Here is a 26,878-nt window from a genome sequence, read left to right as displayed (position 1 = left end):
CAGCTAGTCCTGAAAAGTGAGATCTCATCATTGCTCTTGCGTAGCGCCTGCAATGACTGGCCATCTGTGGAGGAATAGTCTGCCTAGTTGGGATCCCTCCCAGCTCAGAGGGAGGCACTGGCACTGCTCCCTCCCGACGACACAAGCCATGTGTTCCCTGTGCACCCGCGGGGGGGCCTGCGCATCCCTCAGTGGTCACTTGCTGACCGTCCCCTGGCCGGCGAGCCTGTCTCAGGAATGTGCACGCCAAGAGCTGGCCAGGTGGCTCCGCAGGCTGATCCGCAGGCAGGAGTGGAGCCTGTGCCCTGGGAGTGATCTCGGCTCGGAGGCGACCAGGCCTGGCAGCTTCCGGGCAGGAAGAGGGCTGCCGGCTCCCTCTGGAAAGGCTGCTCGTCGTGCGGTGACCGGAGGAGGCTGCGTGTCAGTGACGTGTTCCTGCTCAGTTTGCTCTGAAGACACCTCCTCCGAGTTCTCGTGGTCTTGTGTTTGACTTGTTAGTTGTGTTTCACATTTTCTTTTTTTCTCCTCTTCCAGTCGATTTCGGAGTGAGTGCTCAGTTGGACAGGACTGTGGGGAGGAGAAACACCTTCATAGGCACCCCCTACTGGATGGCGCCTGAGGTCATCGCCTGCGACGAGAACCCAGATGCCACCTATGACTACAGAGTAAGAGGCGCCTGCTTGCTTGGCTCACTGGGTTCCTGCCGTTCCTTGAGGGACAGGCTCTGCTGACACACCGCCCACCCTCATCCTGCCTGCTCCCTCGGGAAGGGAGCCTGGGCGCCTGTGCGGGGGTAGCACTGTCAGCACAGCGTTTCAGCGGTTCTCAACCTGTGGGTCGCGACCATCGGAAAACACATATAGCATGTCAGATATTTACATCACGATTCATAACAGTAGCAAAATTACAGTTATGAAGTAGCAACGAAAATAATTTTATGGTTGGGGGTCACCACAACATGAGGAGCTGTATTAAAGGGTCACGGCATCAGGAAGGTTGAGAACCGCTGGAGATGCTGCCTTCTCGTGTCCATTCTGCACCATCACCGGTCTTCTTACTAAGGAACAAGCTGCCTCCAGGGCAGCCTGGGCCACTGGGCGGGTCCTGTGACAGAGCTCCGCCTTTTATCAGGTCACAGTGTGTCTGCATGACTGCAGTACCTCCGGGCACGTGGCTCAGCCGTGCACGTCCTGATCCTGACGGAGAACCACATTTGACCCTCAGACTTGGGTTGAATATATTAACCCAAACAAGTTTTTAAAAAGTCCCCTGGCCTTATCTAGCAAGTCAGAGTGGTTAATGTACCTGTTTAATAACATTTAGAATTGAGTTCACGTCATAACACTGTCCATTTCCACAGTATCTATATATAAAAAGGCCTATGCAACCATTGCGAATGACCAGTCGACCGGTTGCTATGACGCACACTGACCACCAGGGGGCAGATGCTCAACACAGGAGCTGCCCCTTGGTGGTCAGTGCGCTCCTACAGCCAACCTCCCACAGTCACTCCCCCCAGCTGGCTCCAATCGGTCCCAATCGCTGGCCAGGCCGAAGGACCCTGCCCGTGCACCGGGCCTCTAGATTATTATAAATACCCAATTAATGAAATTTAATTTAAGCTTATGGTGTAGAGGAATATGCATTTTATTTTTTTTCTGAAGTTATTTCAAATAGATTATAGATTCTATGACTTTTCACTCTTTAATACATCATTCTGAACCTGCAAAATTTGCAAACATTTTCCAGTATTTTCATACATAAGTAAATTAAAAATAATTTTTAAAGACAAAACCCGTAGTTAGACCCAGCTGATCACCTGGATTAGCAAGGTTGGCTCGGAGGAGAGGTGGTTGGCTCCGCCGCACTGGGCAGGGCCTACTGCGGAGGTGGTCCCCGGTCCAGGTGCTGCACCCTCCCTTCCTCCCTGCAGTACGGAAACCTCCATGGAACCAAGGAGAGCTGTGTGGGCCTCTCCTCAGTCCTGTGATCAAACATACGTGTTTGCACTCGAAGTAATTACAGTAAAACCATGGAACTGAACAACTTTAGTGATTCCTATGTTATGAGAGCATATAAACAAAAGAATGCTAATGACAGCAGTCCTTCATTAATTACTGTGAAAGCCTTATTTGGATTTTGAGAAATTGGCTGATGAACCTTTATTCATTCATCATCCGTTGTTTATGGAGTGCCTACCACATGCCAGTCACAATTCCAGGGACACAGAGGTGAATGAAACAGATGAAAATGCGTGTCCTCGTGGAGAACAAAGTTAAAATTCAGCTTCTAAAACTAAGAAAAGATTCCATGCACAGAAAGCCCTTGACCTTAGTGCTCGTTCCTCAGGAGTAGGCAGGGCGGGAGGGGCCTGGCGGGGTGACCCTCGCAGTGGCCACAGTGTTTCCTCCGCAGGGGTCGGGCCTCACACAAAGGGCCCTCCGGCCGTTCACTGTTCAGCACCCTCATGAAGTTTGAGAGGTAAACGTAAAAGGAAGCATATATTAGGGCCAGGGATCTAAACGATCTAAAGCTCATAGAGAAATGAAACACTGGACAGAAGAGCAGGCCGCGGGCCAGGGGGGTGCTTGCCCAGGCACCACCTCCACTCCCTCGTAGACACGAGTGGTTCTGATGAACAAATCACTTTCATCTTTGTCTTACTCATTTGAAAGGTATTCTCACAATTGTGTGTGTGCTTTTAACTTCCTGAGCGTTTTCCCATTTATACACCAGAGAATGCATTTGTCCCATTTGTGTGAGTAAACAGCCGTGTTAGCTGGGGGCCTGGTGTCTGCTGTGCTGCCCATGACGTGCTGTTCTGTTTTGCAGAGCGACCTTTGGTCCTGTGGCATCACCGCCATCGAGATGGCAGAAGGTGCTCCCCGTAAGTAGCGTTCTCTGTAGCCCAGTTCTTAACCTGTAGCGTACACCTAGCTCTGAGTCTCACAAAGAACAGCTTCGTGGATAGAGCCATTCCTGGTGGGGCCCTCGATGAAGGACCCTGAGCACAGCGAAGCTTTAGGTTGAGAGGAGCCAGTGGGACCCACTATTCCTTTTGGAGATGTGGGTGAGCTCCGTAGGCTCCTCTGTCCTTTACTGAAGGTGAGCTCAGATATGGGCCTGAGACTCCGGTGAGTGGCCTCAGGTGACAGGCAGTGATTTTTCTGTATTCACTGAAACTCGTCCTAACACAGGGAGCTTAAGTATTGTGTGTGAGTTGACTTTACAACTAGAGGCAAGACTTTTTATCTGTAGAGTAGCATTTTGTATTACCTATGAACTCCTGCTTTGGATTAAATCAGTGACAATTTCATTTAACTGATTTTTGATCAGGGATGTGGTAGAATTGCAGAGAACAGGAAAAAATAGCATTTTCTGCTGGTTCCCCTAATAAAAAAGTATACACAAAGAACATAACTGTCTGGTAACTGGTTGTTGCTGAGTAAATTTTTGTTGAATGAATGAAAAAAATTGCCAACAACTAAGGATTAGTTTGCAGTACAGAAATGGGTATCTGTTGTGAACACCACGTGTCCCTCGTGTTTCCTCCTGAGTGACTGGCATTGCCTGGCCCTGCCTCAGCTCCTTGCTCAGTGGGGATGGGGTTGTCTGTTTTTGGCCCCCCTTTCCCAGCTGCCTTGTACGAGTCTCATGAAGGTATATAGCACACGAAAGTGCCCACGGCCGTTGTGCGTGGAATTGTGCACCTAACGTGCCTTCATTGGGCGAGTGGTAGGAGTGCAAACAGTGACGTCACAGATGGAAACAGGTCCCTAACAGGCGTGCGGGTCCTGGAGCACCAGCGTGTCCCTGAGCGGGCGGCCTCTCTGGAGGGCTGGCCTGGGAGCCTTCACGAGCAGCGTCTGATACGCCCACAGCAATCCAAAGAATTAAGCTTATTTCCATTGTCAGCTTGTAGATGATTTAGGAACTTAAGCTATTGAGTCTTTGAACCCTTTGAATCAATATTTATCTTTGATTCATGAAAACTTTTCAGTGTCTTTTTGAAATTGTATATTCTTCTTGTGCTGGTCCTCCTTATATTTTGCTATGTTTAAGTGGGGAATTCAGGGTTTGCCCTAGGGCTCATAGCTACAAGTCCGGCCTGCTTGACACAAGAAAGCATATCAGAGGACGTGCCCGAGCGTCTGGTGTTTGAGTGAGCCCTAGAGATCAAGAACGAGTAAAATAAGTGCCATACTGACAGACCGTCTCCTCTCCCCAGCTCTCTGTGACATGCATCCAATGAGAGCACTGTTTCTCATTCCCAGAAACCCTCCTCCCCGGCTGAAGTCAAAAAAATGGTAAGCTACAAACGGTTTTGTTGTTGTTGTTCTTTTCTTTTAAGAAAAATTGTTCCTTTTTAGTTTTACTCCAAGGCAAAGTTCTGGCCATTCTAATCCCCAGAGAGCCAGCGCCAGTGCCCCAGACACCAGTTACGTGGATCTTTTTGTTCTGTTTATTTTCCTCGATAGATTCTCTTTGTGTTACGAAATAGTGACAAGTGGCCATATGAAACACTATAACACGGCTAAGAAAAACGTCCCATTTTAATATTTCAACACACTTCTAAGTTTGATATATTTCTGAACATTTTTGCAGTAAAAAGCAAAGCTGAATGGACTTACAGTTCCTCAGGTGAAATGGGGTGTTAACGGTGCCATTTGCTGTTAACGGTGCCATTTGCTGTTAACGTTGCAAAACATGGACGTCAGGCGTCTTTCTTCATCCCAGAGCTCTGCTGCCTGTCTCTCCCTGCAGCTCATTTATTTGCTGAAGAAACTGTGTATTCTTGGAGAGCGGCACGCCCTTTCTGAGAGCTGTGCGCCCGGGAGTGGGCTGCTGGTGTGGTGCCACGTTAATGTCGCCAGGGAGCGCACGCTTGTCTGAGCACGTTGCCCGCCCGCTCCCGCCTGAAGTGTGAGCCCTCTCGCTCAGAACCCTTGCGCTGTCCATCCCACTGCGCTCGGCTAATTGGTTTGTTCCTTTCTGGAACTATTTCCCAATTAGTGTTGTCCTCTTAGGTTCTTGACTCTAATTCTGAAATACGCAGAAGACCTCAGGGTTAAGTCTTTTATTCTGGATCTGGTCTTTCGCTGTTCCTGTCTGCTCTTTTCTTCTTGGTTGCTCATCTGATGTTCTGTGGCTTCCGTTTCCTGTCTGGCTGTGTCCACACACACGTGTTTTCACTCCTGTTTCTTTCCTGCCCCTCACTGTCCCTTCCCCCAGCACATTTCACCACCCCTGCCCCACCTTTTGTTTGCAGGCAGTATTTTTCTGTTCTTTATATACTGTCTTGAACCACATTCAACTCCAGAAAACTGGGGCGCTAGTTTGTAGAAAGGTGTTTAAGGCCGTATACTTGTGAAGACTCTAGCCCCAATGGTCCCCTGTACTCAGACGTGAAAACAGACCTCCGTGGGTGGCCAGCTGAGGGGGACCAGTGCCTCTCGTGGAGGTCAGGGAGGAAGGGGCCGGCTCACACATCTGGGTTGTGCTGCGCGAGGCGCGGTCACTGCGCCCTTTCCTTTTCTCTGTCAGATTTTATTCAGGAGAGCGTAGCTCCGTCTGCAGGGGGCCTCACAGGGCTTGTCATTCCTCAGTTTGGGGTCAACCACTACTATGTGCATAACACGGAGATGCAAAGGGACAGATGTGGATGATGACAAATTCTCCCTGAGAGTTCTTGCCGAAACGTCCCCCTAAACTTGATTAGATGCCTGTTCAGCCACTGCTCCAATTTACCCATGTTTTCCAAAGCAACAAGATGGCGACAGACATAAGGCTCCTTCCTTCAGGGTTGCTGTCTTTCCACCACGTGTAAGTTCTTCTGTGTGGGGAGAAGTGGCTCCCAAAAGGTGATCACGAACTCTGCCAGCCGAATGTACTAGTTGATTTTAAAGGATTGCCTATAGACCATCGATTCCCACATGTTTATACGTAGACATGGTATGACTTTGGAATCTTTGGCATCTTTTAGTTGAGGGCTCCAACCTCAGAATCCCTGGTTCGTTAGGTCTGAGGAGTGACCCAGGTTTGTGTATTTTCATGAAGCCCCCAGGTGACTGTGGGCGTGGGGTTTTCGAGTCACCGTGTCAGGGCGCTCCTCCCCGGCGGCTAGGACCCTCCCTGCTCCTCGCGCCCCACAGGATGAAGCAGCAGCTCCTGACCTGGGGCCCTCTCTGAGCGGACCCCAGCCTAGTTTTCTGTTCTTTTCCATGTTTCATACCAGCACTAGGAAAGGATTCATCATTCGTCACGGTTCTCTACCTGGGTTCACGCCATTCCCTTCTCTCTGGAATGATGGCTTTTCTCACGTATCTTGGATACCAGAGGGCCTGCTCTATGCTGTCCGACCCACTGAGCACCCACCCCTCTTCCCTGTGATGACACGTGCATACACACCTCCACTGTATTTCCTGTGCGCACTTCTCATAGAGCCGAGCATAAACAAGTGTCAGTTGTCGATCCATAAATATTTGTTGAATTGAAAAAAAAAACTAGTAAGTTTGAATGGAAATATAGGACAATAGAAGTGATTCTTAAAAGCAGTGAAGTAATGGGAAAGAATTGAACTAATTTTCTAATTTACATTTTTTAAACTGAATAACTCATTCATTCAACAAAAATTTATTGCGTACCTATTGTGGCCTGCCATCCTCGGTGCTGGGCATGCTGACAGATGGAGACTCGGAGCCCGTGTCAGCGCCGTGCCTTTCCCACCGGCGGGGAGCAGGGCCATGGCGCAGTTCCTTCAGTGCACATGCCCCGGAGAAGGGCTCCTTGCTGGGCACGTGGGGGGCTGCAGGGGAGGCTGACCCAGGAGGTGATGCCGGGCCAAGTCTCAGAAGGTATGAAGGCCGAGGGTCTGGGCCATGACTCAGGCTGGGGGTCAGCATGAGCTAGGCCTCTCTCAGCAAAAACCCAAGTGGCTGGTCTGAGAAATGTTGGTGACAGAGTTCCTTACCCCTTCAAACCATTGTTTCCAAAGCTGTACATTAGCATAAAGAGCGAATGACGATCCGTTTGAGACTGGGATTGGAATGTCACGTTAACACAGCAGTTCTCAACCTGTGAGTCGCGACCCCTTTGGGGTCGAACGACCCTTTCACAGGGGTCGCCTAAGACCATCCTGCATATCAGATATTTACATTACGATTCATAACAGTAGCAATATTACAGTTGTGAAGTAGCAACGAAAATAATTTTATGGTTGGGTCACAACATGAGGGACTGTATTTAAAGGGCCAGAAGGTTGAGAACCACTGCGTTAACAGGTTCAAGGGCCCCAGCCTCTGGTCACTTACTCGGCTCCTTCTCTTTTGTTTCTGTATTGTCCTTGTCCTCCAGGTTCCAGACATCCATCCTCCACCTACCTTCGTTTTAGCAACCCCCTCCCCCCCCCACACACACACACACATCTAAGTGGTTAATAATGAGCAACATGAAATTCAAACCCAGTTACTTTAGATCAGCTCTGCATGAGGAGGTCTGTGCTTATTGCCATGATCTGGTCCAGCCCCTGGACAGTGGGCGTCTGCGCCTGGCCCCGGCCCTGAGCCCGTGTGTCTCCCCACACCGTGCCTGTGCGTTCCCAGGGCACCTTGCTGTCCTGGGGCTCGTCTCTGCTTTCAGCTGATACGTCACTGATCTTTGGGAGTTTTGCTCTTTGTGATAGACATTTGATGATCTTTTTTACTTTCTCTTACAGGTCAAAGAAATTTTTTAGTTTTATAGAAGGGTGCCTGGTGAAGAACTACATGCAGCGGCCCTCCACAGAGCAGCTCTTGAAACATCCTTTCATAAGGGACCAGCCAAATGAGAGGCAAGTTAGAATCCAGCTGAAGGACCACATAGACCGGACCAGGAAGAAGAGAGGAGAGAAAGGTATTAGGCCTGTTTTTATTTCATCTTAAACATATACATTTTGCCAACTAGATAGGTTGCTCCTGCCCGCTGGGCTCTGCCCGCAGGCCCACAACGGGCCAGGTCCAGCAGCTGCGGCAGGCCCAGGGCCTGCGGGCCTCGCCATGCCAGCGTTCGGCTCGCCCAGCCTCCGAGAGGCAGTGCCGTGTGTGTGTGTGTGTGTGTGTGTGTGTGTGTGTGTGTCCGGGTGACCTTGTGGATGTGTATGCAGACGGACCTGCAGCTGCATGTGACGCAGGCGGAACCCATTTCAGTTCTCAGTCTGCATTTTTCTTACCAGGAAACTGGTTTTAAATGTATGTCTCTGGAAAAAAGTTAGAAATGTATTTTTTGTGAAGAGACTTTGTTTATAAATCTCTTCAACCTTCCTGGTTTGGATTGCTCCATCGAGGGAAATTGCTCGCTGAAAGCTGGGTACTGACATTCAGGTCAGGGCCCAACCAAATAGACTGTTGCTTTTGGGGAAATGGCATAGAACCTGTGGAAGTGAAAATAAGTTATTCGTGTTGAAACTTAGTCTGGTCTAAGGAGAGTCAGTTTTGTCTCCCTCTGCTGTATTGTTTCATCAATTTCTCCATGATTCCACCTTTGTAACTGTGGGAACATTGATTTTGTTTTTTCTGCCATTAGTATCTACTTCCTGCTCCCCTTTCTGCCCCAGCAGCCTCTGCTGCACTTTAGAGGGATCCCCGAGCACTAACAATAAACATTTTATTATGTACATATACATGTACACACACACACACACACACATCTTAAATCTTTATTGTGGAAAGTATCACACATGTCCCCTTTCTCCCCACATTGACCCCTGCCCCTGCCTTAGTTTGGGCAGTGAAATCTCCTTCTTTTGAAATTCAGCATCAGCGTGGATTTTCTGAATTCGCTGACACTCTTGGGCCATTTTCTGTGTGTCCAGGGCTCTGGGCCTGTCCTGGCCCTGCTCCCTCGGCGGACGTCCTGTGGGGTGTCTTGGATGCAGAGACCTGCTCTCGCGGGGGAGTACGGCCAGGGAGCGGCCCTCCCTGTGGGAGGTGCGGTCACGCGCCTCTTCCCCCGCGCTCTGTACCCATCGCTGTTTTCACCAAGAACATGTTCACACGCTCCTGGAGACGTGCCTGTGTGTGCACGCGTCATGATTTGTGAACAGTCCCGTTTGTCTTTTCTGAACAGATGAAACGGAATACGAGTACAGCGGCAGTGAGGAGGAAGAGGAGGAGGTGCCCGAGCAGGAAGGAGAGCCGAGGTACGCCAGCCGCTCGTCCACAGAGCAACGCGGGCTCTCAGAGGTCGCCCTTCTCCACTGCGGGCAGGATCTCACTGACTCTGGAAGGGCCTTAGTAGCCTCCATTCTTCTCTATTTTTTGAAACATTTCTATAAGCATGTCCCCCTCTAGCTCTTTCCCACTGATCCTTTACCAAGATTGCATTGCTCCTCCCCACACCCTGCCCCAGTCCTGAGGGAATGTGTGGGCTACGTGAGGTCCTGAGGAAGGGAGCCTGCCGCTGGCACCCCAGGCAAGAGGTCCTGCACGCACACAGTCCGCTAGGCCGGGAGGGCCGCCATGGAGAAACTGCACTTTTACCCAGAACGTTTTTTGTTTTGCTCCCACAAGTGTGGCGAGCAGCATTCCGTTTCCTTTATTAGGTAGACTCTGTCGTGACCCATTTCGTAGCCCATGGTCCTCTCTGCCTCCCAATGTACAGGGAAGCAGAAGGATGAAGAGTTGGTTGTATGGACCTCGAGGAAACTAATTAGCCAAAGGATAGAGGAGTTTAAAATTGTAGTACTGGTCTTGCCTGGCTCATGCTGTAGCTACACATACTAACTAACCAACGGAACACAGGCGGGTAGGAGGGTGAAGGGCCTGTGGGCACCCGTGTATACAGCTGGCAGCTTGACGTGAGCATAGCAGAAAATAGGAGAATTTGTTGAAAAAACATCGTCATGTCCTTTTCTTCATACAGAGACTGGAATCCATTTGAGACTAAAACTTTTAGAGTAATTCGAATTGATGCCATGAGCAATGCAGTTGCTTTGGGGTAGGAGCAGCACCTAATGAAAGAGGCTGTGGAAGCAGATTCCTTTGCCACGCTACTCCAGTGTTTGGGAGTGGAGGGTGGAAGACCAGCTAGGAGGGGTGCTGCTCGGTCAGTGCTTAACGTCTGGGACTCCCTGGGGCTCCACAGCTGACCCTGGACCCACAGGGGGTGCAAGGGAACACCCGGTGAGACTCGTGTGCAGATGATGCAAATGAAGGTGCTGAAGGTTACGTGGTATTTCTTGCCCAGCAGACCAGAGCATGACGTGACTGTCACTGATGGGAAGTAAGGTGGTCAGACAGGGATGCTCCCAGCTTTTAACTTTAGAGTTGAGTTATGTGAGAGTCCTAAGGGAGATGTACCCAGGCCAGAGTGTTAAGATGTTTATGAGATGCATGAAAGCAGGTAAGTACTACTGAGTTGTACGTGTGGTTACTGCCGTGGACTTGTTGGAAGGCGGGGTCGGGCGACGGGAGCTGGAGCCGCTCCTCAGAGGCAGCGGCCACCTGAGCGCCCCTTCCTCCCGCAGCTCCATTGTGAACGTGCCTGGGGAGTCCACTCTGCGTCGCGATTTCCTGCGGCTGCAGCAGGAGAACAAGGAGCGCTCTGAGGCTCTTCGGAGACAACAGCTGCTTCAGGAGCAGCAGCTGCGGGAGCAGGAGGAGTATAAAAGGCAGCTGCTGGCCGAGAGGCAGAAGCGGATTGAGCAGCAGAAGGAACAGCGGCGGCGGCTGGAAGAGGTAGAGAAAGGGCATGTCCAAGTTGGTTTCTCTTTCTTTCTTCACATTGGTCGCTAGACACTCACAGGGCATTGTCTGCAGCTCCCGAGGCTGCAGCCTGGCCAGGAGCCGGCCCTGCTGCCGCTCACACGGGGCCGGCCGGGCGTGCGACGGCTCGCACTGGCTCTGAGAAGCCGCTCCCTGGGGTTCGGCTCTCGCTCCACCTTATTTCTTCTCGCTCTTGGCCTCTGGGTTCGAGTTTGCATGTACATATTTTTTCTGAAACCTCTGAGTTTTTCATATGAAAACTTTTCTGCAAATGCCTTAGCTTCAGGGACATTGAAGGTAAGGAACGAAGGAAAGAGTCATGCTCTATGCTGTGCAGGTGCTGTCTATAACCTGGCTGCACGCATGCGCTTGGCGTGTCCTGTGGTGGGAGTACATTTTGTACCACCTGCTCATTTACCTCAGGGACACTAGGAACGCTGGTAATGTGGTTACAGCTATTTCATTTTTAATTCACAGAAACATTGCTTTCCTATATTTCACTTGGGGTTCAAAGGTGGGTTTTGATTTTATTTTCCTAACTGGTTTTATTTTATATTTCACAGCTCCAGGTTTCTCATTCATAATATTTCTGTCCACTTCGTTTACATACTTACTGTTTTACCTCTATCTTTCACTCCAGAAAAAGAATGCAAAACATATATAGATATAATATCAATACTGGGCTTTGTTCTATAAATACAATAACAACACATGCTGTTACCCAAATTACTTCAGAATACATTTTGTAGGGGAAGACTTTGTTTCATTTTCTGTGTTTTTAACCTGAATTCTGCAGACTTTAAATTCACCCCAGCCTTAGAAAACCTGTGCCTGTCTGCCCGAGAGACTGGGCAGTTCACCCAGAGTGTGTGGAAGAGAACCTCAGACAGCCTCCCTCTGCAGGAGGGACTCTGTTCGCGGACTCTCTTGGCGGTGTGTTTGCTCTCGGGGGTATTTGTAAAGCTGCCCTCAATGCTCTTTGAAAGGATGCAGTGCATCCGAGGCTGCGAGGCGCATGTTGAGTACAGGACTGTGGGGATGCTTGGGCTCTGAGGCTTTTTCTGGTTGTTGACCTGGAACCTGCAGCTGTTCGCTGTCCTTGCTGACCGTGGGCTGTCCTTCCCTTTAGCACAAGAAACAGGTGGGTCGGGTGGTTTATAACTTAAGTGCAAAGGCAGCTCAGCCAGAGATGGTTTCTGGCACAGGCCCGGGAGCTGCGGCCAGCCCAGCGGTGCTGGGTCCCGCAAGGAGCAGGGCCTGCGCAGGGACTTCTGCTCAAGGAGAACTTAGCGCTCACTGCTAATGTCATGGCGCCTGTAGTGTCGGCTCCGCAGTAAACGTTCACACTCAGAGTCGGGAAAGAGGAACTGCGTAGGGACAGGGGCGAGTGTGGGCTCCTGGTGCGCGGGCTCTTGTGTCGGCCTGGGGAGTGAAGCCATTGGGAATGTTTGAGCCATCCGTGGTTTGTCGCCCTGAATTGGCATTCAAGGTTCAATCAGAACTGTTTGCGGACTAGGGATGTCTTTTGTCATTAACAGACAAAGTAGATAAAGGTGATCGGCTCACTCATAAGACAAGTGACAATTAAAACTGAAGGGAATAACTTTCTACCTGTGAGTGCCGGAAAGTAAAAAGGCCCCAAAGCTGAGATTATGGGAACACAGTGCAGCTGTCCTTTCTTTGAAATGGCCACAAGGTCAGGCCCATGATGGGGTGGGGGTGAGGGCTTCTGCCAGCCCCCCTGTTCCTGACCCCCTGCAGGTGAGCATTCCTGGTCTGCCCACACACACTCCCTCCCGCTCCGGGGCTCCGGAAAGTGCTGCTGCCGCCCTCTTCCCCTCCGAGGTCCCGGCCTCCTCTCCTGGCGCCTTTGTGAACTGAGGGTGTGAGAAGTCCTTAAAGATACGTTCCCGTCTTTCAGTGTCGCTGAAAGTGTGATTTTTGTTTGTTTCCATTTTCTCTGTTGCTTTTGGCTGTCCCAGGAGGATGGGAGCTGAGGGCATGAGCACATGAGTATGGGTTTCCCCATGGTTCCTACTCATGGTTCCCGGCCGGCTCCCTCCTGGCACAGGGCTGCACTGGGGTCAAAGCCGTGGGCTGCAGATCTCCTCTGCACAAAGTTCCCTGCCACACCTTACCTTTCACAGCGACATCCATCCTCCCAGCCTGGGCTCAGACAGAACTCGGTGTCTAGCTTTTTTCCCCCATAAAAATGGTTCGTGGGCTAGGTTTTTCTCCCGTTCTATTCTCACTTGTTTTTAGAGCAAAAATGAAGACTATTTCATAGTATTGTCACTTTACCCTAATGGTTTGTGGTCTTGTTTTTATTGAATCTTGATTTGATACCTAAATTCTTCCTCCTTATTCCCATGACATCCGGGTATCTGATAAGTATGTTTTCTCTTTTGTTTTTAATGTTCTTTTTTAATTATCATTATTGATTTTTTTACAGAGAGGGAGGAAGGGAGTAATAGAAACATTGATCAGCTGCCTCCTGCATGCCCCCCACTTGGGATAGAGCCTGCAACCCAGGCATGTGCCCTGACCGGGAATTGAACCGTGACCTCTTGTGCACAGAGCAACGCTCAACCACTGAGCCACATTAACCGGGCTATTTTCTCATTCTTTGTCTAAGTTTAATACAGAATTTTAGACAGAAGTTTGTCTTTAAGAAAAGCCTGTCGGTAGTCCAGGTCAAAGTCACTGCCTTAATCGATGTACTTGGATAGGGCGCCTGTCTCCTAGTCTCTCCTTCTTCATTCTGACCTCCGGCGAGCTGTGCGTCACTAGTGAAAGCAAGACAGTGTGTCTGGTTTGCTGTGCTGCCTCTTTCCTTCTAGAAAGGAGCCCACGGTGCCATGCCGCAGGGCCACACGCTGCTCCTTCCTGAGTATAAATGACCTTTTTCAGTATAAATAGGAGTCAAAACCACACTTTTCCTCTGATGTAAGAACTTACCTTTTCTTAAAAAATAAACCAGAAATGTGGGAAAAGCTCAATTCCCTGTCTTCCAGCCCTGCCCTGTCCCGGCGTGTGCTCCTAGACCTCAGGAGTCGCTGTTGCATCCGGTCAGGACCACGCTGAGCAGCGCGGCCTTTCCCTGCTGCGTGGCCCCTTTCTGTTCTTTCTTTCTGTTCTGTCTTTCCCTCCCTTCGTCCCCACCTCCCTTCCTTTCGTCTCTCTCTCCTAACCTGAAGATATTTTCCCTGTTGATTTTTAGAGTGAAAGGGAGGGAGGGGGAAAGAGAAGAAACATGGATGTGAGAGACATCGGTTGCCTCCCGCACAAATCCCATCAGGGCAGGGAACCTACAACACGCCCTTGACCAGGAATCAAACCCTCGACCATTCGGTGAGCGAGCCGAAGCTCTACCACTGAGCCACCCCTCGGGCGCCCTTTCTGTTCTTGAGCAAACACTGCTGGTGGGATGTCCAGGACTTGCCTGCCTCAGAGCATTTCTGCAGGTGTTTAAAAATGCCTTCCTGTCTCTGTGACCTTCCCTTTCCAGCGTCTAGCGCAGAGGTGCCATCGCCACTCTGTGACTTGGGAGCTGCTTGCCCCTGGGGAGCAGGGTGTCTGTGCTGTGCCTTTCCTTCCACCCAGGGACACTTGGTCTCTGTCATTCCACAAATTCCAAAGTAACTAACGTCTTAGAGAGGGGGTGGAAATGGAAGAAATGAAAAACAAAGGAAGACAAGAGGCAGCTGTATGTGACATGGGATTAGTACTAAACTAAAAGGAAACGCAGGAAAACATGTAAGTTTCTAAGAAAACAGTTAACAAACTATGATGTGTTTGCCGTGTGTCTTGGCTCTGCGATCTTGGAGGGCGGGTGCACGTCGCCCCAACAGTGTTCCTGTGCGTGCTGGGGAGGCAGCCATTCCTCCCCTCTGCTTGAAGGCGTTGCTCGCCGCGGTGGCCGCGTGGCCACCTGCACAGCCAGCTCTCTGGTCTTAGGGCACCTGTGAGTTCCTAAGTCTAGTGTTCGGCTGTGTTGACAGTTACATTCTGTAAGAGTTAGTTTCCCATGGCAACGCTACTTGTTGCCTAAAGATGGGAAGAGTGGCTTTGTCAGAGGCCCCACTTGGAAAAGCGCAGGTCTGGTGGCACCTGTGCCAGCCCCGTGACCGCGGAGGTCTTGGAAGTGGTGGACTCCGGAGCAGAGGCTGGTTCTGCTGCAGCCGGGAGCCCAGTGCTGTGATTTAAGTGGGCCTCACTGTTACCAGTGCACATAGTTAGAAAAGTCTTGAAAATGTGAGGTCAAAGCATTGCTTTTTAAATACCAAACAAGAAAGGGAATTTACGATCATCAAAGCATATTGACTCAGGCACGCTTGGAAAAATTTAAGTAGTAAGGAAATCTCTTCATAATTTTAGAGATTTAATTATGCAGTTTCACAGCATCACACAGTTTCTCAGTTTGTTCGATTTGTTTCTAAAGAATTACTTAAGAAAACAATAATGACCGCAGTTTGCTTCGAAGCATTATGTCATTTATTATTCTTAGCAGGTGGACCTGAAAAGGCATGTTTCTTAGATTCCCCTGGGTTTTGTTACTTGAAATCTCAGCATAAGGTTATCTGGGATGGGAGGCTGTTGCTTAGTGGATGTTTTATTTTTGGTTATTTTCTTGCAAGAGGACAGCTCTCACGTTAATCATGTATAAGGAAGTACGTACTTACTAAAGCTTTTCTTTAACTTTTAATTACCCCCTCCCCAGTTGAGGGCCTATTCTGACTGGTGATTTTTACAGCTTCCAGCACTAGAACGTGATGTGGGAGAGGTGTCGGGACTGCTGTGCACGGCCTTTGCCGCAGCCGCCCAGCCAGGCCCTGCTTAGTGGGCTGGTCCTGGGAAACTTAGCACTTTGCACGTTGTCCTGTGGATTTTTAAAAAGTACATTACTTATCTTACCTGCAAGCCTCGGTGGAGTGGGGCTGTGTCCGACTCAGCTTTGTGTACCCATAGTACTTAATAGATATTTCCCAAAGGGGTGAGCCATGTGGAGAGTCCTGGGTGTGTCTCTGGAAAGAAAGGGCTTGCTCGTGAAATCCTTGCGCATCCTTAAATGGGCCCTAGGTCCAGGGGTTTCTCATTGGAGTTCAGAGCCACTTGAAAGCCCTTTAAGGTACCCGATAGACTGTCCCGGGCATAAGGGGGTGCCGTGTACACCGGGAGGCACTCTGCAGGCGTGACGGTCATTGTCCAAGCCTTTGTGTACCCACCAGGTGATCTTGAAAAGGTAACTTCCGGTTTGGTTGGATTTGTAGGACCTAGAGATATGAATGGATTCTTTAGCCTTTGCTTACTGAAGTGCTAAATGTTAGAGATACAGACAACAATTTTCACCTTGGATGTCAGGTGCCGCATGTGAGGGTGAGACTTACAAGTCAGAAAAGTACTTCCTGTGATACTTACTACAGGGTAGAGCCTGCTCGCGCTGCCTGCGGGTGCTCGTTGCCTTGCGGCGTGTGCTTCTGCAGGGGCCCAGCGGACAGTTCTCCAAGGAACCAAGAGGAAAGCCTTCGTGGCTTTCACTTCACAGTGGATCACCAGTTAGCGTGTCCCCATCTGTGAGGTGTTTGGTCACTGCTATTTTATGATGTGCGTTCTCTAGAATAATTTTTAATTATTTTAATTAATTACATAATCTAATGATTGACTTGGGAAAAGTGGAACACAAACAGCTTGAAGCTTACTGACTGGAAAAGCAGAAATGGTGTAAGCAATAAAGACAACGAGACCAGGAGAGGACATCCGATTGTGTCAGTTGGTGAAGGCCAGACGCTAACGCTGCAGACCCTGGGAGAGCCAAGAGCGGGAGCTGGCACGTGGGCCAGGTGCACGCCCCACGCCTGCAGCCCGGCCGCTACGCCTCTCTGCAGGAGCAGGTGTGTTCGCCCAGAAGAGTGAGCTACGGGGACTGGGAACTGGGCACAGGGACCGGCACAGCTGTGGAGGGAGGGGCTGAGAGCGAGCGAGTGAGGTCTGAACAGGCTGTGTGGCCGCGGGGTGCGCGCCTCACGTGCGGCTCTGGCAGCCACCTCCTCTCCTGCACCTCTCTCGCCCCAAGACAGTGGAGCATTTTCAGAATCGTGCAGACTGCTCTCCGGAGATGCTGGCCCGCCCAGGAGACACCAGGCCCCAGCGAGATGACCGAGCTGCTCGCAGTTAGCCACTCTGATGCTGGGGTGGCTGGTGCTGTCTGCAGCCCGCCCTGCTTGCTTCTCACTGTCCGAGGTGTGAGTGGACAGCCAGATTGCAGACCCCGAGAAAAGTCTTGAACAGGAAAGATTCCAGAGTAAATTTTTCATTGCGACATGCGAAGTCCCTAAAGTCTTATTCCTCGAGAAGTTATGGGAAAACATGTTCCAGCAAATAAAGAGGCTGAAAAGGGCTCCAGGAAATGGGATCACACATGGGAGAGTCCAGGGGGTTTCTGGGAAATTGCTGGACAAGTACAGGATGCCGGAGCACAATCAGTCCAGAGTGGCATGGAAGAGAGGGCTGTGAGAGGGTTAATCTCTAAGAATAAAGAAAAATACCTGATTTATTTGACCTTATTGAAGGAGTTTTGCCCTGGCTGGTGTGACTCAGTTGAGCTTTGCCTCATGCACCGAGAGGTCACCAGTTCGACATGCCCGTTTACAGGCTTAATCCCCGTAGGAGGCAGCCGAACAATGTTTCTCTCTCTCTCCCCCTTCCTCTGTCTCTCAAAATCAATAAAAACATTTATTAAAAAGAGGAACTTTATGGTAGTGCAAGAGACTTTACAGATGATTTTGTGATATGATGGGTCTGTAGAAAGTCAAACAAACAAAAGGCAATTAATAACACCTCAAAAAACTACATGAAAAGTTACTTGTACATGACTCAGCCTTGAATGTGGTTTTTCACTTGACCAGAAATTGTCCCAGGACTAGATTGGAGCACGGGATGCACACCATGGACGGTGATGGATGTTCTTTGGGAGAAGGCCATAGATGGTGTCTGAAGTGGGAAAAAATTCACTCTATAAGCACAAAGATATAAATACTATGGCAAAAACTGAAAGCATTGACAGTACTTTGGCAGTAAGAATTGGGAGTGAGAAGTGGGGTGGCTTGCTTTTTACACAAACCTGATATTCTTTTTAAGTTTTAAACGTATTTTGTACTTTGATTTAAAAATTTAAAATATGAATAAAATGAAAAAAGCTACTTTTAAAAGCATTTTAAATTTGCCTCTTAGTCAAATTTCCCAGCAGGCTGGGATCCCTGCCCTCAGTGCAATTGGAAATAACCAAGACATTGGATTCCACACATTTCAGCACTCTGGAGCTTACAGCCTAATATGAGCTTTCACCCGGAGCCACGGCCAGAGGACGTGCCCCCAGGTCCTCCGTCTCCTGAGACCGCGCTGACGACAGCACAGGGAGAGAGCAGGAGGGGTGAGCCGGAAGTCCGTCTCGGGACGGGGCTGGGCTGAGACCTGCCACAAGTGATGCCGGAGAGGTCCACTCCTCGGCTTGCCTCCGCTGCTCCCCTTCTCTTCCCTGGCTGGTTTGAGCTGGGTGCTGGGCTGCGTGCGGACCGCGGTGTAGCAGCGGACTCCGGTGAAATGTTTTCTCGTCCGGTTCTTTCTGAGGACAGGCCAGGCGTCAGCAGAAATGGGGACAGGAGTTGCTTTCAAAATGAAAAAACATTTTTAAATGAGAGGAAAAAGCATGTGCGGCCCATGGCTTTTCTTTCTGGTAGTGTGATAAGGTCGAGCTAAATGGCACCTTAATTCACCATCCTCCCTAGAAATCAGAACTGTAGTGGCTGCGTGGTGTGTCAGCACGGCAGCAGCACCTCCCAGGTGTCTGCGTGTCGGGCCCCTGCAGCCTCCACGGAAACCAGCGCTTGTATCTGATACGTATGCACTTACGTGCGTAGCAGGCAGAAGCCATTGTCCTGAAAGGGTGAAGTGGAAGCTCTAGGTGAGTTGCTTTTCCTGCCTTCAGCTCACTGTGGAGAGCTGATGTGCAGACAAGCCTCTTGGCCTTTCCGCCCTCCTCCTGTTGGTCCTGCCATCTCACCACATCTGGGCACACTTCCAGGCTGGGACAAGGGAGGGGAGAGTCCACATCTGGCCTGGAGCAATGATCCTCTTAGAGTTCACTGTTTGTGAGACCTTTTAAAAATTGTTCTTACTTCACACATCAACTATTGACTTCTTCCAAAAAACTATCCCTTGCAAACTCTAGGCCCTACTGGTGCCTGGTCCAGACAGCCTCCTCCGCTCTGCTCCCCACGCACGTTGACAAGGCAGGAATCAGGCTCATGGGAGGGGAGCAGTGGTGCCAGGGCAGCCAGTCAGGACCAGCACCGCCCCTGCGGCCTTTGGCTCTCTCTAGAGTTCCACAGCGCAGACCCAAGCCTCCTGAGAACCCTGTGGCCCTCCTTGGCTACTGCCTGGAAGTTGTAAAATTCAGTGTAGAAGATCCTTTGCCTCCTTGACCTGTTCACATTCTGATTGGCTGGGAACTAGAATTCTCTGAAGCTAAGGGCAATTTTAAGGGTGTAGCCCTGGTGGCCTTTCTTCTTTTGTTTTCCTTTTTCTTTTGTTTGCTTTTGTCTGACTGGAGGAGGTGGGTTGTTGACATGCCCTTGTGGGAAGCTGTTTGCCTTTGTGTGGCTGTGGGCTCTCTCTTTCACTGGGAGGTAGGACTTCTTAACAGCCTCCCTGATATTTGCTACCCCCTGTGTATTCTAGCCACTCAACACTGCCACAGTCTTGCCCTTGAGCCTCCACTGTGGGCCTGGGGAGGACAGTGGGCTGCTGCAGCCACACTTGCCCGGCAGAGCGGAAGCTTCCAGAACGCTTCTGTTTTTACCTCTTCAAAGAGAACAGGTTGAAGCTCTAAAACTGATTAAATGAGAGATTCTTTGCATTTCAGCTTCAGGTTTTATTTTTAATGTGTTTTTACTCAACAAGAAAAAAGATGTTTTCCTCTGAAATTTTTGGCTAGCCAGGGATATCTATAAGAGTTAATTTCTATTTAAAGCTAAAAAATCTGTTTTCCAATTGGAAAATTATGATTTTTATTGCCAGTGTTGGAAAAATGGTTGTGTTCTCAGCAACTAGAAATTGAAGTGATGTACTGGCGAAAACCAGCTTTTGGTGTTTCTGCGCAGAAGATGCACCGGCTGTGAGTGAGGGTCTGCACTCACGTTACTTTGGAGGAGGAGCCCGCACCCTGCGTGGCGGTGCCTCGGGGCTCTGACCTCGCGCTTCCGCGTGCCGTTTGTCCTGTGAGGGGCGTGTCGCTGTCTGTCCTGTGTCCTGGTAGCTAGTTTGTAAAAGAAAAGGGGTGCAGGGCGGGGTACAGACAAGGAGCCCGGGCCGTGTGCCATCCTGCCCCTGAGTCGGAGCCACACATGGAAATGGCATCGGTGCGGAAAGCCTGCTTTTGAGGCCTTTGTTTTGAACAAACTCTAGTGTCCTTTTTTCCTCTTTTCTAAGACTGAAGCAGTGCAAAGCCATTAGGCTAGCAGGTGGCGGGCAGTAAGCGGGGGTACCAGGCAGTGTTGGTCTTCACATTCAGTGGAGATGCCTCAGCCATTGGAAGTGGTGGTTCCTAAAACAGGACAGGAGCTCAGGTCTTTCCATGACTCCGCCCTCGCCCGTGGGAAGCTGGTGAGTTTTGTGCACTGAGTTCTAAGAGCAGTCAGTGGAGAGCAAAGCCACAAAACATGGGAGGCAGCAAATAGGAGGCTGTGGGGTCAGAAGCCCGCCCAGAGCTCCACTGAGGATGATGATGACGTGGTGAGTCCTCAGCCGAGAGACCAGATACCAAGTGGTCCTTTCTACCCAGTTATCCCACCGGCGCGGTACTGGACATTCGCAGGCAATCACCTGTGAGTGTCTACTTCAGCTGGATGCTAGTCAAGGGCCGGGGGGAATCCAGAAGGAATGCTTAGACTACAGCAAATACCCATCGTAAACGTCTGTGTCTAATACCCCAAGGCTTCACTTCACACTGTCTTTTTTTTTTTTTTTAATATGTTTTTATTGATTTCAGAGAGAGGAGGGGAGAGGGAGAGAGAGATAGAGACATCAGTGATGAAAGAGAATCATTGATCGGCTGCCTCCTACATGCCCCCTATAGGGGATCAAGCCCACAAATCAGACATGTGCCCTGACTGGAAATCGAACCATGACCTCCTGGTTCATAGGTTGACGTTCAACCACTGAGCCACATCAGCCAAGCTGTCTTGTTTTTTTAATATTTAATCGCAATGTCACATTAAAGTCTGTGGTAGTAATATCGGCTTCCTGTGTCTTGAGAAATTTGATAGCTGTTTATTCTCTAGAGCAATGCAATACAGTACAGTAGCCACTAACCACATGATTATTTAAATTAACTTTAATGAAATAAAATTAAAAACTCAGTTTCTCAATCAGACCGGTCACATTTCAAGTGCTCAGTAACATGACCAAAAGGGGGATGTGTGGATGACGAGCTCAGCAAGGCCTGCACAGTGGCCTTGCAAACTCAGAGACCTAAAGTGACCACAAAGGATGGTCTGAAATTAAAACTTTTAAATTAAAAAGTGGTCTATGGTGGGTAGTCATGGCCTAGGCCGGTATCTTTCCTGACAAAAGCCACTAACATGTGGCTGCAGGCTGCTGTGTGGAGCATGCTGAGAGGTGTTTTGCCTTCCGAGATCACCCGGCTAGCGTCTTTCCCTCCGTGGGGAGAACTGGTGCTGTTGTTCTCTGCACTGTGGACGTGCGTACTGTCGGGCGTCTGGGCTAGAGGGACAAACAGCCAGATGAGTGCCTGTGCCTGTGTCCACACTGGGTCACTAGAGCATCTGGATTAGGGGCGGCTGTCAGAGCCAGGCTGGTGAGTCAGGCGCCTTTTGCACCTGTTGGTGGATGCGGAGTGATGTTAACGTTAATAGAATCGGCTTTAGAGACAGTGTGTCCTTCTAGCTGGGGCTTATGAGCTGGCAACACTGCGCAAGTCCCCTTAACTTTTCTGAACCCGTTTTCTCCTCTGTAGAATTGGAATGAAATACCTACTTCCTAGGTTTGTTATGAGAATCATATTAGGTAAAGTATCTGGAATAAGGAATATCAAATACTCCCTGGCCGGGTCGCTCAGTGGCTTAGAGCATTGTCTCGATACGCCAAGGTTGCAGGCTCCATTCCCGTCAGGATACATAAAGAAGCGACCCATGAACCAGGAGGTCACAATTTGATTCCCGGTCAGGGCACAGGCCCGGGTTGTGGGCTCAATCCCCAGTGGGGGATGTGCAGGAGGCAGCCAATCAGTGATTGTCTCTCATCATCGATGTTTCTATCTCTCTCTCTCCCTCTCCCTGGAATCAATAAAAACATACTATAAAATATTTTTTAAAATCAACCAATTAATGCATAAATAAGTGAACAACAAATCGATGTTTCTCTCTGTCCCTCCCTAACATCATTTTTTTTTTTTAAAAAAAAAGAATATCAACTATTGAGTGTGGGATGTGTAATAAGCATGTGCTTGATAGCAGTTGATTGTATTCATATTAATAATAATGACATTTATTATTCTAGTTGATGTCAGTTCTCTTCTTGATGAGTGCTGAAACCTCTTTAATTATTTTTCTCCTTTATTTGCCCTATATCTACTTTCTTTTGTTTTATTGTCTTTTGTCCTTTTTTTTTGGGGGGGGGGGGAGCTTAGGGCCTTGGGTTACTGTTAGTGATATTTAAGGATTAAGAATTCCCTGTCCCCTAATTGCTGTGATACAGTGAAGAATGGGGAATAATAGATATAAAAATGAAACCGAACCTTGTAAGGATTCACAGAAACACAGCACTGTTAACCAGTATTTCTGAGGAAGCTGGTATGGGTATATGGGCCCAGGGCCATGTGGAATAATTGGCCAGTAGAAATGGGGTCCATGAACCCCCCTCATTTGTTGTAACTGTTACACAAACTGTCATGAGAGCCATGGCCAGAAGATCCCTGCTGATTCTATCTTTCCTTATGTAGCAACAAAGGAGAGAGCGTGAGGCTAGAAGGCAGCAAGAACGTGAGCAGCGAAGGAGAGAACAAGAAGAGAAGAGGCGGCTAGAGGAACTGGAGAGAAGGCGGAAAGAGGACGAGGAGCGGCGACGGGCCGAGGAGGAGAAGAGGAGAGTCGAGAGAGAGCAGGTTAGTTCGCAGGGATGTTCCCACCTGAGCTCGGGAGGCGTGTCACTTTGTAGAGTTGGGGTATTTAAGGCAGAACGTACACACACGTGTGGGTGCACATGTCCAGGACGTTAGAGGGTCAGGATGCTGAAACAAATTAGAAGTAACCAGTAAACTGAGCCTATTGTCTTTTTTAAAAGACTTATACATTATTATACTTTAGGAACCTTGAAACCAGAAAAGTGGTCTACCGATAGTACGATGGCTGAAAGATTTCTGAATATATCTTCTCAGGTTCAGCTTAAATGCTTCAGACCTAACACTTTTAAAGTGATATTAAAAGTCAATTGTGAGAAATTTCTTATGAGCAATATTTGAAGTACCCACTGGCTAACCGAATATTTAATACTAGATGCCCAGTGCACAGATTTGTGCACTGGTCGGGGGGGGGGGGGGGATCCCTCAGCCTGGCCTGTGAGGATCAGGCTGAAACCAGCAGTCCAACATCCCCCGAGGGGTCCTGGATTGCGAGAGGGCACAGGCCAAGCCGAGGGACCCCACGGGTGCACAAATCCATGCACCGGGCCTCTACTATGTGTAAAAGATCTTTGGTTAATCTCTTCCCACCCTCCCCCCTTCCCCTTCCCTCTGAGATTCATCAGTCTGTTCCATGTTTCCATGCCTGTGTGTTGAGCGTCTGCTCCCTGGTGGTCAGTGCGCGTCATACGCCTCGGGTTTTCTGAGACTCAGTCTGCCTGCTCATTGCCAGTGTTCCTAGGAATCCGAGCGACATTTTTTATGTTACCTTCCTGACATGGTGGGCCAATTAACTGGTGTGTTTTGCTTTGTTTTTCTCACATTCCAATTTATACTTGGGGACTGCAAAGAAGACATCACATGCGCTACATGCTTTTAAAAATTAAATCACAATTTAATCCTCACAATTCAGTTGTGATAAGATGATATGAAACTGATACTTAGCCGTTATTGTTCTAGTGACAGGCATTAGCTATTGTGTATAGCAAACATTGTTCACCTCTTTAAAAAAGTAACATCAAAACCAACTAAATAACATCAAAAGTCAGTTTTATTCGGCTTTCCTCATTCTGTTGCAGAATTCCCATGGGAACAGTGCTGAGGGAACACCCCTTCTGCATAAGTGTGCCTGTGTGTGTGCCTGTGTGACTGCCCTATGTTCGTAGACTAGGCCCTGTGACTTGGATAGATGTGCATTTTCCAGGTGCCCCTGTGTTTTGAAGGCAGAAAACAAATGAGTGGACTACTTGATCCTTTAGCTCAGGGGTCCTCAAACTTTTTAAACAGGGGGCCAGTTCACTGTCGCTCAGACTGTTGGAGGGCCGAACTATAGTTTAAAAAAAACCTATGAACAAATTCCTGTGCACACTGCACATATCTTATTTTGAAGTAAAAAAACAAAACGGGAACAAATACAATATTTGTATTTGCTTGTGGCCCACGGGCCGTAGTTTGAGGACCCCTGCTTTAGCCTATGGCTTAATTCTGTCTAGTCCAGAGAAGAAGGGCGGGGGCGGGCGCGGGGTCCTTCCTGGGTCACTCTGGGAGGCGTGCGTGCTCGGCCCTTCCTCCGTGGAGCCTGGGTTGGAGTCAGGGTGTGTTAGCCACTGGTCTGTGGATATGCTTTCTGCCAGACTGGCTTTTTTAATTCTTTTTTTGGCTAAATTTTCTTTGTAAGATGAGCATTTCTCAGGAAATTTACATGTCGTGATTTCTGTTACCCAGCCTTCTCGCAATTAGATTTATCGGTTAGCCACAACTTCACTTCAGGTACCTCAGGGGTGCAGCTTGGGATAAGTGGGTTGTCAGCAGTGGACTGTGTAAAGAAGTATCTGAATTTCAGAGTGAAGGCTGCCCTCAGGGTCCCCTTAGCCTACTCCCCTTTCGAGTAGTTAGCTTGCTTCCCCATTGAAAAGGAAGGCCGCCTGTTTTTTGTACAAACTGTGCTCTTTCTGAGGTTATCTGTAACTCATATTTGAGCCTCACAGAGCCATCCTGAGAGTGGGGAGAGAAGGCTCTGAAGTCATTTCTCAGATGTGGAGCCTGCAAGGCTGGGAGGGCTTGCTTGATCCACAGCGAGGGCCCCTGGCTCCCCAGCCATTAAATATGCATGGAGACTCCAGGCTGGCGTTTTCCTCTTTATATACATATGTTGGATGTGTTTGCCCATTTTCATTCTTCATCCTTCTCTTCCCATTGGAAAAGCCACTCCCCTCTCCTTTCTCTCTCAGGGACACGCAGGGCCCCTCCCTGTGAAGAACCTGGGCCTGTTCGTTGGTGGAAAGTCGCCCGAGTCTGACGTGTCCAGACTTTAAGAATGTAGTTATTCTAGGTGCCTTATGTATCTGTCACCAGCGAAAACACAAATCCTGCTTGTTGTATTTTAATATTAAACAGGTTTTGGTTCGGGGTTTTAAAAATTGGCAACCCATGCTTGGTTTAAATAATGACTAAGAAGCAGACTTTTATTAATGAGAACACTTTGGTTTCCTAAAATTAAACTGCCGACTTCAGAGTCTGCCATCCCAAAGGAACCTCGCAGCCCTTTAAAGCCTGCATTTGTATATGACAGACGCACTTCCAGGCACCTCGTGTAGACTGGTGGACTGCATGCCTCCATCTATTAAACTCCGGAGGTCTTGGTGGCCAGTGTTTGAAGTTCTTGGGAAAATCTGAGCAATGGATTTTGTTGAGACTCATGACTAAGTAAACTACCCCCCAGGACGACGGGCCGATGGCGGGTGCGCTCCCGTCAGGGTCCTGATCTCTCGGTGTGGGTCCATTGATTGCTGGGTAATTTCTGTGTGACAGGAGTATATCAGGCGGCAGCTCGAAGAGGAGCAGCGGCACCTGGAAATGCTTCAGCAGCAGCTGCTCCAGGAGCAGGCCCTGTTACTGGTAACACCCGCGTCTGTCTGTCTGTAGTGCCAGGGCGCGTCTGTCCTCCCCGAGCGGGCGCAGCTGTGCGCCACCAGACCCCCACCAGACCGTTCTGGGTAGTGCTGGGGGCTGGCAGGCTCCAGTGGAGACACCTCCGTGGTCCTGCTGCTTGAGACACATCTCCAGGTGGCTTTTATTTACCTACTCACTTCCCACTGAGAACTGTTCTTGTTCGGTAGATAGACGAGGCTTGGAACAGAAGTTGGCATTCAGTGAGAAACAAGAATGCTCAGGGCTGATGGTTGAAAGTGCTTGCGTAGGACTTCACCTAGTTTGCTCTGGGTTCCTTTTGAAACCACTGCTACTGACATTTAATTGAATTCTCTCTTACTCTGTCCAGTGATATTGTTAGCAACAAGCTGTCAGATTTTCCACAGGTAATATGCTGTTAAAAACCCCAGCATTTTACTTTGTTACAAAGCATGGGGGGGAGGGGGATAGCATGGTCATTGGAGAGTTGAGAATGAATTGGAGAAGAGGTGAGCCCTCCAGTGTCCCCTAGATTCAATGTTCTCCTCTCCCTCCCCAAGGAGTGCCGCTGGCGGGAGCTGGAGCAGCACCGGCAGGCAGAAAGGCTCCAGAAGCAGTTGCAACAAGAACAAGCATATCTCCTGTCTCTACAGCACGACCACCGGAGGCCGCACCCACAGCCGCCACCACAGGAAAGGAGCAAGCCCAGCTACCACGCCCCGGAGCCCAGGCCCCACTACGAGCCGGCCGACAGAGCGCGAGAGGTACCGCTCCCCTGCGTCCTCCCCTGCTGTCCCCTGCTCGCGCAGGCAGGCAGGAGTCCATGTGGGTTCCTGTAAGGTATTCGTGCCAGACGTGCCCTCAGCTGATGGCCCATTCCCTCGGGTCTCCAGCGGAGAAACGGGTCCTGAGAAGTGAGGGGCTGACCCGCAGGGCTTCTGACCCAGTTCAGCGTGTTCTCCATGGAGGTCCAGGGTGCCTTTGGTATTGATTCTCCGATGAACTGAGCACTGAGCTAAACACAAGGGGGAAGGTT

At 49.6% G+C, this 26,878-nt stretch overlaps 1 protein-coding gene across 8 annotated transcripts in view; it reads left to right on the top strand.

Annotated features, from left to right (window-relative positions):
* The window catches only part of MAP4K4 (mitogen-activated protein kinase kinase kinase kinase 4), a 195,678-nt gene that overhangs the window by 136,564 nt on the left and 32,236 nt on the right, over positions 1-26,878 (top strand). For 5 of the 8 annotated variants that reach the window (XM_081100885.1, XM_081100880.1, XM_081100879.1 and 2 more), the window contains exons 7-15: positions 535-665; positions 2,833-2,887; positions 4,229-4,307; positions 7,715-7,890; positions 9,103-9,175; positions 10,502-10,712; positions 22,756-22,917; positions 25,744-25,830; positions 26,496-26,606. In XM_081100885.1, coding sequence (XP_080957011.1) covers positions 535-665; positions 2,833-2,887; positions 4,229-4,307; positions 7,715-7,890; positions 9,103-9,175; positions 10,502-10,712; positions 22,756-22,917; positions 25,744-25,830; positions 26,496-26,606 — 1,085 coding nt within the window. Of the gene's footprint in view, positions 1-534; positions 666-2,832; positions 2,888-4,228; positions 4,308-7,714; positions 7,891-9,102; positions 9,176-10,501; positions 10,713-22,755; positions 22,918-25,743; positions 25,831-26,402; positions 26,607-26,878 lie in introns of all 8 variants that reach the window. The other 3 variants (XM_081100882.1, XM_081100883.1, XM_081100886.1) reach the window with 1 other exon arrangement.

This window comes from Myotis nattereri (assembly GCF_964212035.1).
Source record: "Myotis nattereri genome assembly, chromosome: 10".
NCBI lineage: Eukaryota > Metazoa > Chordata > Mammalia > Chiroptera > Vespertilionidae > Myotis > Myotis nattereri.
Note: the sequence above shows the minus strand (reverse complement) of the source record. Positions and strands in the feature narration are given on the sequence as shown.